This window comes from Camponotus vicinus, unplaced genomic scaffold (genome assembly GCF_025532165.1).
Source record: "Camponotus vicinus isolate PSW18456_S1 unplaced genomic scaffold, iyCamVici1.0 SCAF_7, whole genome shotgun sequence".
Lineage (NCBI taxonomy): Eukaryota > Metazoa > Arthropoda > Insecta > Hymenoptera > Formicidae > Camponotus > Camponotus vicinus.
In genome coordinates, this window is record NW_028141979.1 from 12,410,900 (window position 1) to 12,427,047 (window position 16,148).

Sequence of the window (16,148 nt, forward strand, 5' to 3'; positions counted from 1 at the left end):
ATGTGACTATGTAGAAGATTCTGTCTCGCATTATGTTACATTATTATTTTTATTATTGTAGCTATGCAAATATATAAATTACTATTTAAATAATATACTTATATAAGGATAATTGTATACAATTTATATGTATTATATTTATAAATATCGATAATTTTCTACATAACTATTTATTACACATAAATTTATATATTTGTCTATATAATTATAATTATATAGCTATACAGAAGTTTATATATTTGCTGCATAACTATAATTATTATTATATATTTAAGTCTAAATATTATTATTATGACTTCTCTCTGTCTCTTTCTTTCTCTCTCTCTTTCTTTCGTGATACATTTATTAAAAAGATTACAAAATACTTGGAAGATTGTAGAAATACTTAGAAAAACGCAAGGCATATTAAAGTCGCGTGATAAGTAATGTAATTATTGTTTATTATTATTATATTCTGTGTTACATGTTAGATGATAATAATAATTAAAACTGTACATATGTATAAGATGAAGATATATGAAGACAAAAGAAGAATCAAGAAGCAGCGCATGTTTTATATATATTGGCTGCATGATTGCGCCGCACTCATAATGTGCATACTGGCAGCAATATTGCGCCTTACTATCTGCGAAGAGGAATCGAGTAAAAAAAGGTCATCGACAGACTATAATATCCAAATTATAGTCACAACAAGAATAAAAGAGAAAAGAATTTTAAGAAAAAAGAAGATAATTATTTGTAATAAGAAATAGCATGGTTGCACTACATATACTGGCTACATGATTGCGCCGCACTCATAATGTGCATACTGGCAGCAATATTGCGCCTTACTATCTACGTAGAGGAATCAAGTGAAAAGGCTATCGATAGATAATATATCCAAATTATAATGACAACCTAGAATAAAGGAGAGAAGAAGAATTTTAAGAAAACAGAAGATAATTATCCTTAATTAATTATTCATTATGCTTATGCGTCTATACAAAGGACCCCGCACAAAACATGGGGAAATTCGGTCCCGGCCAAATTTGATAAAACTGTGCCATTTTGTACTTTAAGTCATGCTGATCAAAAGTTGTCACGGGCAACCCGATCCTATGAGCCGTTTTAGAGCTACAGTGGCTCAAAATGCGGAAATGCGGCCACGCCATAACGCTAGTTGTCTTAGATATAGACTTGTTCTGGGTTCTTATTAATACATATGTGCAGTGTGTCATGCACTATCCGTTCTCAGATGCCATTAGTACACAGAATTAGAACCCAATCCATTTACGCACTCTCTCACACACATGGGTTATACGGTCACACACACACACACACACACACGCACGCACGCACACACGCACAAAAGGATCAAACATCCGTCCACGCCGTTGATTTTGGGTAGCGCTGAGAACGGATAGTGCATGACACACTGCACATACGTATTAATAAGAACCCAGAACAAGTCTATATCTAAGACAACTAGCGTTATGGCGTGGCCGCATTTCCGCACTTTGAGCCACTGTAGCTCTAAAACGGCTCATAGGATCGGGTTGCGCCCGTGACAACTTTTGATCAGCATGACTCAAAATACAAAATGGCACAGTTTTATCAAATTTGGCCGGGACCGAATTTCCCCATGTTTTGTGCGGAGTCCTTTAGTTGAATAGGATTTTATTTGGTTTTGAGTGGCAATATGTTTAGCTGCACGCATACACACATATACACAGAGCTTTTAAAATAATGAAATCATTAAAAAACTTTTTTGAAAAAAAATACTCCCGACTGCTACCAACAAAAGTACAACATTTAAATCATTATAAAAAAAGTTTAATAAATAAAAAAAGTAAAAATAAAAAAAGTTTAATGATAAATAATGCAACGCCTTTGTCCGCCTCGGGAATGCCGATCCGGAGGAGGCGACGTGCAATTTTAGCCGATAGAGAAAATAGCTGGTTTACAGAAAAAAACGGTATCTCAAAATATGGTAGCGTACGGTATCTCACAGCTCCCTGAGAAGAAGAGCGGTATTGGGCGCCAGGCGCGGTCTCCCGCGCCACGATATCGTTACGGTAATGAAAGGGATTTCGGTAACCCAGAGCTCAGTATAGGGCAGAGGGGCAGGATTCTTTGTAGGCTAGAGAGAGAGAGCTAAATAACTTCCGGGAGAGAGAAATGATCGACACTCCTTCGAGTATTATTATAAATATATTTAACAATTATAGTATATGGACAAAGTATATAACAAAGACGATATGAGTATAATAGAAAAAGTTAACGGTACGGGAAAAATGGAAAAAATTACATGTAGAAGATACGCAAGTAACGAAATCGATAATATGAATTTTGAAAGAAAAGAAGTCCAGAGTTATACGAAAGATACAAAGGTCGATTATTATCTATATGGGAACGAATACATATAATACGCGCGACTAACAGATAATTCTGAGATCGGAACGATAACGAATATAATTTCACGGACCGCGATGAGTAAAGTCAACAAGTAATTCACGGAAAACTCAAATGTAACGACGGTTATAAGTAACGGTACTTCCACGTCAGCGGGCACAAGTATTATCTCGCAATGTTGTCCGGTATCTTCCCGACCTTTCGCTCTCGGCGAAAACAAATTCGACCCTCACGCAATCTCAAACAACACGAACGGTAACGGACGTAAATTTTAAACAGAGATTTCGTGAATTATCCAATTCTTGCTGAGTGGATTTCGGATATACGGTAACTCTCACTCGCGAAGAACGATCTCACGCAAACCCCGCTATTCTTTACGCAATACGATAGTGTCGGAATCTCGTGACCATACTAATATTCACAATTCGACGCTCCACGCAACGATATAACGAGATACGAAACGAAACGATACGATACGATACGATACGATACGGTACGGCGCTAACGATACGGTATAATGACTGTCGGCGACGAACCCCCTGAGAGGAACAGATCCGCGATACCCGGGGCCCAGCTGGCGTCCGGCAACGAAACGCGAGAAAAGCACGCAGGCTTTCTGCAACAATTCGGTAACGAGATCACCGTCGCCTCGCGACGGTATCAGGAAAAGGTACGACGCCAGCTGTATCCGGGAATAATTCTACGGCTACCTGAGCGACGGCTTACAGTCTATCTCCGGTGTCCGGGTCCTCGCTGCTTTTGCTGTGGTCGTGCTCTCGGTATAGTGACTTGTGATAAAGGCTCCTCGAGGCCCTCGAGTCCCGCGCCGATTTTCCGCGCACCCTGTCGATTTTCGACGAGAAGGGGTCGATATTCTCCGCCCCCTCGAATTTCGTCCTGCTGTACGACGGGTTGCTCTTCTGTAGGGGTCAAGATTCGATGTTGACGGTAGTCTGGTCGACATGGTTTTCTCGGTAGATCGGACGTGTCGGGCTGGCCAGGCCGTATCCTCGTCCGTCTCCAGAGGCACCTCCTCTCCTCAGTCTGCAGCCTGGGAGAGTGTTCGCTGTTTCTTCGTCCGGATTTTCCCGTCGTCGTCTCTCTAAAAGTGGCGGATATTAACACAATTGTTACATATGGATAGCGGCGGAGCGGGATCTCGATATATGACCTTTCTTTGGAGTAAAGGCATCGGTTTGCTACTTTCCTCCTCCTTTCTTCGGTAACTGCCACCTCCGGGAACTTGCTGCACGTTATCTTATTATCTCGCTCAGATCGCCGCGCTCTGCTCGCTTAAAGTCAATCTCAAACACAAAAATCTACACAAAGATATATCACGGGATCGGATAAGGAGTCCCCCTCAGGTGCGAGGAACGACCCTCGGTACGCTTCCCCCCCCGGCGGGGTCACTGTGACGGAGCGCAAAAGGCATCACGTCACAATAATAAATTAAAAAGTAGATATAAAATAGTAAAAAAGAACATAATAAGTAATAAAATAAAAAGTAAAAAAAATTTAATAAAAAACAAATAAAAATCTGAAATAAAAAATAACACAGGCCCACAAAAAAAAAAGTTTTCAGTACTTTTGACCAGACATACTTTTTCTTTCGTATTTTTTAACGCTGAATCCGAATCTGCAATAAAAATATAGCCTTCTCCTGCATATTTTTAATTTTCCTTAGAAAAACCCCATTTTTTACGTTTTTTTCGTGGTTTTTTAAAATTAAAAAAAATGGAAGAAAGATACGATTAATTTGACTTAAGAATTGAATTCTACGGTAAAAAATACATCAAAAACCATGTCTTGAATATTTTTTTAATGAGATTTCAACCCCTCATACGGCGTTGAAAAGGCTAAAGAACCAGAAAAAGCCAACATTCATTCCAAATTTGATTAAAACGCGATTAAAATTTGATTCTACAACTTTGAAAGAGTTTATAGGCATTATAAATACTACTCTGGGGATTTTTGAGGTCGCTGATCATGAATTTGATGTCAGATTTTTTAAAAGACCACTCCCAGGAGACGTTAGTGGATAGCATACGGGATAAATTAATTGGTTTTTGATAGTACCACTATTGAGTACTAATACTTGTTTGAGATATCATAATACGTCTCGAATACAAGTGACAATTGTGATTGGGCTTCTTTCACCCCAACTTGAGCTTCAGATTAAACTAACACTTTATGTTTAAGATGGCAAAGATCTATTCCTATCGGTTATGCTGATAAAAATCGAGCAGAAGAATATTTAAGATTTACTTAAAACTTATTTTTCAAATAAAGAATTGTATTCGGTAAAACATATTTCAGAAAGAGAGAGAGAGAAAGAGAGGGGGGGAGAAAGAGAGAGAGAAAGCGTTGACACCTAGTATCCGTCACCTCGCCACTGAAATTCAGATTTGTTAGCAAGTATTGCATTATCTCAATTACAGTATCATTAAAAGTATGAGACACTTTCTTGAAATTAGCTGAAAATACTATACCGGGGTTTATTAGCGTCGCTGATCATGAATTTCAAATCCAATTCACAATTAACAGTCCAAATAAACCTTGTTTTCATGAACCATGTTATGGAAAACCGCCAAAATAGTATTTGAAACATCGATTTTCAGAAAAACCAATTAATTTATCCCGTATGCTATCCACTAACGTCTCCTGGGAGTGGTCTTTTAAAAAATCTGACATCAAATTCATGATCAGCGACCTCAAAAATCCCCAGAGTAGTATTTATAATGCCTATAAACTCTTTCAAAGTTGTAGAATCAAATTTTAATCGCGTTTTAATCAAATTTGGAATGAATGTTGGCTTTTTCTGGTTCTTTAGCCTTTTCAACGCCGTATGAGGGGTTGAAATCTCATTAAAAAAATATTCAAGACATGGTTTTTGATGTATTTTTTACCGTAGAATTCAATTCTGAAGTCAAATTAATCGTATCTTTCTTCCATTTTTTTTTAATTTTAAAAAACCACGAAAAAAACGTAAAAAATGGGGTTTTTCTAAGGAAAGTTAAAAATATGCAGGAGAAGGCTATATTTTTATTGCAGATTCGGATTCAGCGTCAAAAAATACGAAAGAAAAAGTATGTCTGGTCAAAAGTACTGAAAACTTTTTTTTTTGTGGGCCTGTGTAATTATAGAAAAATGATATATTTTTATTACGATTATATTATTTTGTTGCAGTGAATTATGCAGTAGCCAGACAGAAATTAAAACAAGCCGAAGATGTGTCTGACCTCACTTCGAATACAGAAAAAGAAGAATATCTTAAGAAGTCAAGACAAATTAGAACCGCTAAAATCATGGATGATACATCAAGCAACGATGACTTATCAGATGAATTATCAGACGAATTTTTAAACGAGCTTCCAAAAATGCCTAACATGACTGAGATCAATAAACAAAAAATTGTAGAAAATGCACAAAAAGGTAAGAGCACTAAAAAGCATTAATAGATAAAAAAAGAATAGAATGTTTCAATAACATAATTGTATGAATTTCAGATTTTAATTACAGTCAAAATGTGAATAGAAAATATACAAAGAAAATACAGGATAGAGTCAAGAATAGAACTGCACCTTACAGTCGCTGCATTTCAGAAACAGGGAAAAAAGATGATTCTCGTAAGTACAATTTGTGTCGAAAGATAATTATTAAAGTATAAATACATAACAAAATCGTATTCTTTAATTTCTACTACTTTTATATTTTTATGGAATTTGAATGTAAAGCAAATGAAAATATGTAATATTAAAGAAAGATTAAAAAAGAGCATACTAAAAACATTGAATTATTTTGTTTCAGAATTACAAAAGCATAAAAATATCAAAATCTTTGATAGTGATTTGAATTGTATATGATTGCAACTGGGATTTACAAGGTATATATATGTGTGTATGTTTGTGTGTTTTATATATATACATGTATATATACTACATACATATATATATAAAACGGCGCTGATTTATTTTTAATTCCTCTTTTGTCGAGTAAAAAAAAAGAAAATGGTTCAGGACTTTCCCGATTCATTTTTTATTTAGAAATAACGCTACGTTCGTGAACGCGAATTATGATATTGTGTATATATATATATATATATATATATATATATATATATATATATATATATATAACAAAATAGTAACAAATATTGGATTTTATTTTATCCAATTTTTTATAATCTTGTGTTTATCACCAATGAGATAAATATTGTATATTTAAGTAAATCTATGTAAATAGAACAAATAATATATAATGGTAACATTGTTTTATTTAGGTTCACAATGTACTGAAAATTTACTGAACGTTGAACAAAGGGATGAGGTTAGCGATGATGTTAGCGTTCCAATATCAACAAATAATACGGCCGCATCAAGTGCAAGCAGCAAGAAGTTGAATTATGAACCAAGTTAGTATGCAAGTAGTTTCAATTTTACTTATGATTATGTATTATATAATTTAGAGTCATAATGTTATTTAATCTGAAACAATTTTACGTGATATTTCTTTATTTACATCTCTTTATATTTTTGACTTGTAGAATTTTTTTTAAATTCTATATTCTGTTTATATTCCTAAATATTTTTATAATGGGATTTTTTAGATTCGCAATGTACTGAAAAAAATTTGAACGCTGAACAATGCGATGTTGAGATTGATAGTGGTCCAATGTCAGCAAACAAACGGCAGTACCAAGTCTAAATTTGAGTTATGATCCAAGTTAGTATGCAAGTAGTTTTTATTTTACATACGATTATGCTATATTTTTATGTCATTTATTATAGAACAATTTTGTGTTTTTATAATTATATTTTATAATTATATTTGTACGTTATATTTTTCATCTTTATTTTTTATCTTGTATATTTTTAATCTGTAGAATTTTTAAAAAATTGTATCTTTTGCTTTTTCACATATACATAAATAAACTTTTTTGAATGTTTTATAGAATCGGACAATTTTCAACGATTTGTTGTACGAAAATTGATCGATTTGGAATTAAAAATGAACAGCAATAGTCGAAAGCTTAAAATGATTTGTGAGAACCAAAAGCTCATTTTAGAAAAATTGTCAAACTGTCAAGGTGGTTTTGAAACAAAGGAAAGAGAAGAAATAGACATTTTCCAAGATTTTCCGTTGAAAGAGCAACAAAATTTAGAAGTTATGGAAACAAAATTACAAAATGATATATCTTATCGAAACCAAATGGTAAGTCGAATGTCTATATAAGTATTTACCAACATTTACTGGAATATTTTTATTTAGAATTGCAGATCTTAAGTTTATACCCTTTTTATTTCGAGATCTCTCAATCTATATAAAGAGTAGTTGTTTAAAAATAAAACTATATAATTTGGATCATACATATTTCGAAAATAACTATTAATGTTAATTTAAAATAATTTTAGATTAAACAATTGGCACATGCAACGTGTCAAAATATGAAAACCTCATGCTTACGACTAATGAGATTAATCCTGTCAAATGAACTTGCAACCAAATACAGTTGGTACGGAGCGAAAAAGAAGCAAAATTTTTCAAAATTGCACCTATGCAAAATAATTATGAATAAGTAAAATATTTGAAAGCAATCTTCATTTTTTTTACTCATAAAAATGCTATAATTCCTTTACCAATTGAAAGACATGTTTGTAAATATTTATAGTAGTTATTAATTAATAAAACGTCTTTAAAAATATTAATATTTTTCAACTATCTTTTATATATATTAGAAATAAAGTATATATATAATAACATATAGCATATATAATCATCTGTTATTTAATTTAAATTACATCATAGACAGATTTGTTATAATTTATGTAGAAATAATGAAGTAAAGAAAGTATGTTACTTTTCCAGGTGTGATACGAAAGTCATATGCTGACGCAACAGACGAGCAAATATCTGCTCCAATTAAAATATGGTTGGCCCATGCCAAAGAACGAATGGAGAGAGGACATAATACAGGGAGAACTGAGATAACTGAGACTGTGATTGATCAGTGCAATACATAGGATTACAGGATTGTGAAATATACATACATCTATATATACATATTACAAAAGAAGTCTTGGAGCTCGGCCACGAGGGCGAGCTCCAAGACTTCTTTCGCAGGAAAACGACGCTGGAGCTGGACTACACAACACAAGTCCCTCGATAAGATGGCTAGGAGCAGGTAAAGTTGAGGCATGAGGAGCAGAAATGAAAGCGGGAACAATGACCTCTGTTCTTCAGCTACGCATGCTGCCAGCAGCTCGTCAATGAGACCAAATCTCTTAGAAGAAACTACGCCGCCCTGTCCGAGGTCTAAAAAAAGGTGATGTAAATCTTTATAGTCTACTTTATTCCTGGAAATTCTTTTATCATTTTCTTTATTCTTGCAATACTTCTAAAATTTAAAAATAAAACAATAATAATATTTTAATGTATCATTATTTATCTTTGTATTATTTATATTTTGTATTATTTATATATTCTTTTCGGTGAAATTTTTCAAGTGCTACACGAGCTCCACACGATGATGAAGACCTACCAGTCTTATCAGGCTGAGTTCAAGCGGAGACAAAGCAACAACGCAACAAGTTCGAAGTAGCAAGCGCGGACAGCCATGAGACTAGCTCGCACGCAGCAAGAAGTACAAGTTATCGAGAAGGAAGTTAACAAGAGGAAGAGCAAATTCGGAGGGAAAGCTGATGGCGAGAAACGAGTACATCCTATGGCTGGAGGCATCGAATAGATAACGCAAATACACAACGCGGAGACGGGGTTCGAATCGAATTACTTAATAAACTTCAAGTTCTCAAGCTTCGCATCGTGTTTTTTAGAATTGAGATTAATTTACAGTAAATTGAAATATAATTTCATTTATAATATTGTTTTAATAAAACAAATTCTTAATTATAAATATTAAAATTTTTATTATATTATTTATAAACTATTATAAATTATATTTTAAATATATACAGGGTGTCTGACATAAGGTATCACACCGAAAATATACAAGTAGATCTCGTTAAACTGAATTAAAAAGTCATACCATTTCGAACAAGTGCTAAGCGGTGGGCCGTGCCGTATCGCTCTAGGCAACGCGCGACACGCGTCGTCGCTGACGCGCCTAGCATGCGGCGGGCCCCGACGTAATTCGCGCGCTCGTTGGCCGATCCTTTTTAATTAATCTTTTTATCTCGAAATTTTACGTGGTTTGCAAAATGGTATAGGACTTTTTAATTCGGTTTAACGAGATCTACTTGTATATTTTCGATGTGACACCTTATGTCAGACACCCTGTATAATAAATGATATTATATATATAATATGAAAGAAAAGATACTGACTGATTGAGTCTTTGCAATTTTTGCTACTAAAAATTTAATAGCTTATTGATTTATCTGTTCCCAGTAATCGCCGGAGCACGAATTACAGAAGATGCATTCGCAGATGGAGCAACGAAATGCTGTACTTTCGTTCGAGGAGTATTTGGAGTGTACGAGAATCAGAAAACCATTGATCTTCGCCTTCCATTATATATACAGGGTGCGGCGCCAAAATCCGGACAAAATTCAATTTGAATTTCCCGCCGTTCTGTACCACTTGTAGAGATCGCGATTGGCGTCCAAATAGCTTGACGCATGTACTAAACAGTCATAACCTCGAAACAGTCGCAATGTTGAAACCAAGTGCGGAGTATAACCGAAGAGCCGCGATTATCGAAAGTGTTCGCGCTGGGCGCTCAGCGACAGAAATCATTCGGTTCTTCGGGTACCCGAGATCGACTGTGTATGATGTCGTCGCGAAGTATGAGTCGGAGAAGTCCAACGAAGGTTTTGCAACACCGGCGAGGAAAACTCACTCGAAGGAACGCGTTGTCAGGACGCCCGACATCATTCAACGGGCTCAGGAACTGATTTTGGAGGATCCAGGGCAGTCGATCCGAAAATTGTCATCAGTTGTCGGTGTGAGTGAAAAAACTATGCGTCGAATCGTCGAGGAGGATCTCCGCTACAAGTCTTACGCAATTAAAGTGAGACAGATGCTTTCCGAAGCTGCCAGGACAAAGCGAGTTGAACGCTGCAACCTGCTTTTGTGTTCCTTAAGAAACAATGCTGCCGGACGCCTCAGGTTTCTTTCTGACGAAAAAATTTTTACTGTCGATGCGAAAATCAATCGAAGAAATGATCGATGGCTCGCCCATGACCCTGAAGATGTTCCCATTGTTTCCAGAACAAAAGGGCCTAGGGGGATAAGCATGTAAAAGTTGCCCCCGCCCGTATCAAGTCGAGATTGGCATCATAGATTGGCATCTATGTGTCTAAAAAATCCTGTAAATATCAACCTTAAAATTGCATTTTTGTAGGAGTTATGGAGAGGGAAAGCAAAATCAAAAAAGTGATTTTTCTCGAAAACGACTGAACCGATTTTGATGAAAAAAATATATGTTATGAACATCAACAAGACTATTTTAAGAATAAATTAAAAAAAAAATTCTGACCAAAAATACGAGTAAAAAAAATTTTTGAATTTTTCAAAATTTTTTTTGAGGTTATGTTTTAGAGATACACCTCCAATTTTTTTTTTTTTTAAATCTTAAAATGTCTGCTTTAACATCTATTTTTTCCAAATTTTTCGTAGAGGTACTTCATGGCGAAAAATGATGAAAATCATGCATGCGGCGCGATACCATGCTTTCACAGCACACTCTCGCTCCAGGCGCGTATATTGAATGTTCTAGTCTGGTTAGTATGCTGGATTCTTGAATTATTTTACGACAAAGTTAGTAAAAATTTAGATTTTATTTTTACTTGTACATTTATTTTAAGCGCCTTTCGAAAAAGTTAAGTTTTAGTGAAATTATGATTTCTGTAACGATACCTACGTGATTCATCAGATGAAATAATTGAAAATCTATTTCGTGAAAAACGGTTAAAAAGAATGTTAACATTTTATGTATATAAAGTATTTAAATAAGGATCATCAGTTCGTCAGATCTGCAGTTAGTCTATAAAAATAAGTGTCCAGAATTCACTATGAAAAGGATGCAGTACGGTTTTGAACTCCTTATCGGAGTGCTTTGTTAGTGTGAGTCCCCTCGCCTCTCACAAATCGGGGTGCTTTTTTAGTCTGAGTCCCCTCGCCTCTCAGAAAACCGGGTACTTTTTATAGGAGATTATTATTTGAGATTATTATTTTTTTAATCTTCATCACTGTCACTCTCAATTACTGGAATGTAATTGTTTTTCTTGAATACTTCGCTGAGTATTTCGGCCGGTTTGAAAATTTTTGATAAATACCTAGCATGAGATAAATAATACACCACTGCAGCAATATGGGAGCAACAACCAACAGACCGTTTGCCATTGGCACATTCACATGTGTAATGTGTCAAACCAGAAACACCAACACTGTTAGGTTTATATCTTAAGAAGCATCGATATGCTGTTCGAGAAACATGACGAGATGGAACTTTCAATTTGAGTACATTTGACTGATCTTTAACATACTCAATTTTTAGTTTACCATCTTTGTGAACCATTTCTGCCAAATATGATATGGCTTGACCGAGTTGGTATGAACCGGTGAATAAGATTTTCAAATCTCTTTCTGTCATTTCTGGGAAATCTAAAATATCATCTGATGTAACACTTTTGAAAGGTAGCTTTCGACGAAGCCAACCATTTTCTTCTACCTCATCCGCCAAAGTATTCTGCACATCTTTTTGACTATGCATTCTCTGTAGAATGTCATCAAAAGTGTCTACGTCAGAATGAAACCTTTTTCCAAAGGTGTTGTTAAGGAACGACGCGATTTTGAAGTAAGATCCAATTTTCGGTATCAACTTGTTGTCAATTTTATGATCCAAAAGGCGATATTTTTGTTTAAGCACACCGTGAACAGATTCAACTGCCCAGCGAATTTTAGTGACAAAACGTGACTCATTGGACTCTTCCGTGGACAGTTGTTTCCTTTTTCCTTTTAGAGCAGGCATCAAAACTCTGAAATTTTCTTTTTCTAAAATGTCTTTTATATCACGGAAACCGCGATCAAGGACAAAAATATCACCTTCTTTTAGGAACTTACGCAAACTATTTGGATCTTCAATGACACTTTTTAAAATCTCCGCATCATTTTGATTAGCAAGGTATGGTCCAAGCATATCAACAATGTAGCCGTCAGTTGTGCACAGAGTAAAAGGTTTGCACAGAGGAACTTTCTTCTGCCCAGAGAAAGATTTTCTCTGATATTCATTGTTGGTGCTTTTTTGATGACGAGCGTACGTGCCATCACAAATCAAAAATAAATTGTTATTAATATTAAATAATTTTTTTGCCATTTCAGTTGTATGATTCTGAATAAGATCATCTCTATTGAGAGAATTTAAGCCGAAACGTAGTGGCAAAACGTCATCTTCGAAAGATTTTATTATACTGTTAGAATAATCTGAAACATCGTGTTCATTCTTTAATTGTAAGATAGAGGCTATCATTTTATTAGAGTTCCCTGTCCTTAATTTAAATAGGAAGACAACGAGTGCTTGGATCACCGAACGGGATTTACTGTTTCGCAGTGAAATCAACATATCTTTTATGGTATAAAGATTTTCCCAATTTAATCCCGTAAAAACTTCTAACTGTTCTTCCGAAATACTATATTCGCTCACTTTGTCTAATAATGTTGAATCACATTTTATAGACAGAGTTTCCATCACTTTGGATAACTCTAACGCTGTGAGATTTGCTGTGTTAGAGTGTACTCTCAAGAGACCAAGATCATCTTCATAAATTCTATTTTTTATTAAGTGACCTTTACAACACCGATTTCCGCTTGGTATGTATATTTTCTTCTTAATATATGCTGAAATTCGAGCTTCTTCAGGAATCGTAGTCAGATTATTTGACAATAAACAAATACAACAATATTTATGCGTAGTAACAGTTCGTTGGATGGGAATTTCGATACGTTCGACCTCAGTAATTGTTTCCTTTGGTCTGAATTGAATTTCGAATGTCGGATCATCGTTATCGGATTCAGAGGGAGGGTCTCTTTCGGTTTCAGACTCAGCATCTTTTTCGGGATTCTTCTTTTTATAAATGGAAAGTCGACATTTTTTACATAAAATGTCATTAGCAACTATTATTCGCTGTAAAGTTGAAGAGAAATCATGAGCTTCATTTGCATTTTTTACAATTTTCTTTTTACCTGTTATTTTTTTCAAAAATGTGTCGCAACCCGCACACTTCAAATTTTTCGTTGCCGTCCTAGGCATTCTCAAATAAAGAAAAACAGAAGCTTCAAGTGACAAGCAGTACGACTAATCAAAGTAACAAATGCGATTAATCAAAAAAAAATCGTTTGTTTTCATGAAAAATCATAAAAGAATGTAAAAATCAAAATAGTCACAGCAAAGCAGTCACGGCTGAAGTTGGCTTTCAGAATGAAACGCTCGGCTCTCTATCGAAAACTCTAGAGAGTTAGATAAAACAAATGAATAGCGGATTTGGAAGACTGAGCCTGCACAGTACTAATCAGAGAAACAAATGACTATCAAACAACTAAAGCTGGCATTACGTACTTCGGGACATAAGTTAACTGCTAGCAGTTATTACGTATAGAGAATGCACATCAATCAGTTTTCAAGATGAATCATGAAATAACGAAAGATTCTCATTAATAGCTTTTTTTCAGATGTTTCATATGAGCAGCAAGCAAAAGTCACGGCCAAAGTTGGCTTTCTGAATAAAACGCTCGGCTATCTGTCGTAAGCCTTAGAGAGTTGAAAACAAATGAATAGCGGATTCGGGAGGTTGCCAAAGGTGACATATGATCACAGACTAAAATTAGTTCTATATAGTGTCAACCGGTCAGTCAAGATCGATATACGCGCCTGGAGCGAGAGTGTGCTGTGAAAGCGTGGTACCGCGCCGCATCCATGATTTTCATCATTTTTCGCCATGAAGTACCTCTACGAAAAATTTGGAAAAAATAGATGTTAAAGCAGACATTTTAAGATTAAAAAAAAAAAAAAAATTGGAGGTGTATCTCTAAAACATAACCTCAAAAAAAATTTTGAAAAATTCAAAAATTTTTTTTACTCGTATTTTTGGTCAGAATTTTTTTTTTAATTTATTCTTAAAATAGTCTTGTTGATGTTCATAACATATTTTTTTCATCAAAATCGGTTCAGTCGTTTTCGAGAAAAATCACTTTTTTGATTTTGCTTTCCCTCTCCATAACTCCTACAAAAATGCAATTTTAAGGTTGATATTTACAGGATTTTTTAGACACATAGATGCCAATCTATGATGCCAATCTCGACTTGATACGGGCGGGGGCAACTTTTACATGCTTATCCCCCTAGGCCCTTTCCGGCGAATGTTCACGTGCTAAGTGTTGTGTCCAGTGAGGGTGATGTCATGCCACCACATTTCTTTAACAAAGGGGAAAATGTCACAAAAGAAGTTTATTTACGTGTTCTGACAAATGTAGTGAAACCGTGGATGGAAACTGTGTCATCTGGAAAGCCGTATGTTTTCCAGCAGGACGGTGCGCCCGCCCACACAAGTCATTTGGTTCAAAATTGGTTGTCCGACAACGTCGACATATTTTGGTCCAAAGAATTCTGGCCTCCCAACAGCCCAGATTTAAATCCTTTGGACTTCTATGTATGGAGCGTGGTTGAAAGGGTCACCAACAAGTCCAGACATCCAAACGTCGCATCACTGAGAGCCGCTATTGAAGCGACATTCGCCGATATGGACCGTGACGCATTAAAACGGGCCTGCGAACGCTTCAGACCGAGAATGGAGGCAGTCATTCAAGCAGGGGGAGGATATATTGAGTAAATGTGTTCTTTATAACCTTACAAACAATTTAGTAAAAAAAAAATTTGTAAACTTTTCCGTTTTTGCAATAAAAATTATGTTTGAAAATAATCTTTCATTTGTCCGGATTTTGGCGCCGCACCCTGTATATACAGGGTGACCCATTTTAATCCATCCAGTCGAATATCTCGAAAACCAAGCCCGGGAGAGAAAAATGTTTCAGACAAAAGTTGTTTGGTTTCGAGGGGGCCATAAGATGGTACCATTGGTTTGACCTTGAAGAGTCATTTGAAGGTCACGTGAAGGTCACTTCAATTTTTTTAAATGGAACACCCTATATATTTTTGCACATTCTTGTAGCTCATCTCGAGAACTTTCCAAAACATTATAATTAAGTTAGTTTTCATTAAGTACTTTCCGAGTTATGAGGCTTGAAATAATTTCTTAATTTTACATAAACCGTAAAATATCTTGTAAAATATTCATTTTTCGATTATCTTACCTTAATACTTTTACGTACAAAATAATGAGAGGAATCAACTGGTGTAAAGAAAACACATAATTGTTTCGAAAAAAAAATGTAATTGTTAATTGCAAATTACATTTTTTCTTTCGAAACGATTATGTGTTTTCTTTACACCAATTGATTCCTCTCATTATTTTGTACATAAAAGTATTAAGATAAGATAATCGAAAAATGAATATTTTACAAGATATTTTACGGTTTATGTAAAATTAAGAAATTATTTCAAGCCTCATAACTCGGAAAGTACTTAATGAAAACTAACTTAATTATAGTGTTTTGGAAAACTCTCGAGATGAGCTACAAGAATGTGCAAAAATATATAGGGTGTCCCATTTAAAAAAATTGAAGTGACCTTCACGTGACCTTCAAATGACTCTTCAAGGTCCAACCAAGGGTACCATCTTATGGCC

The 16,148-nt window shown here is 35.1% G+C and overlaps 1 protein-coding gene and 1 pseudogene across 1 annotated transcript; both read left to right on the top strand.

Annotated features, from left to right (window-relative positions):
• The first annotated feature begins 2,908 nt into the window (after positions 1-2,908).
• On the top strand, positions 2,909-8,411 carry LOC145974168 (uncharacterized). Its single transcript, XM_083103995.1, has 8 exons — positions 2,909-3,061; positions 3,666-3,774; positions 5,578-5,823; positions 6,199-6,246; positions 6,671-6,802; positions 7,343-7,602; positions 7,803-7,962; positions 8,257-8,411. The coding sequence occupies exons 1-8, from the start codon at positions 2,909-2,911 to the stop codon at positions 8,409-8,411; spliced, it is 1,263 nt and encodes a 420-aa protein (XP_082960121.1).
• Positions 8,412-8,585: 174 nt separating this feature from the next.
• LOC145974170 (uncharacterized) lies at positions 8,586-15,036 on the top strand (annotated as a pseudogene).
• Positions 15,037-16,148: the final 1,112 nt, after the last annotated feature.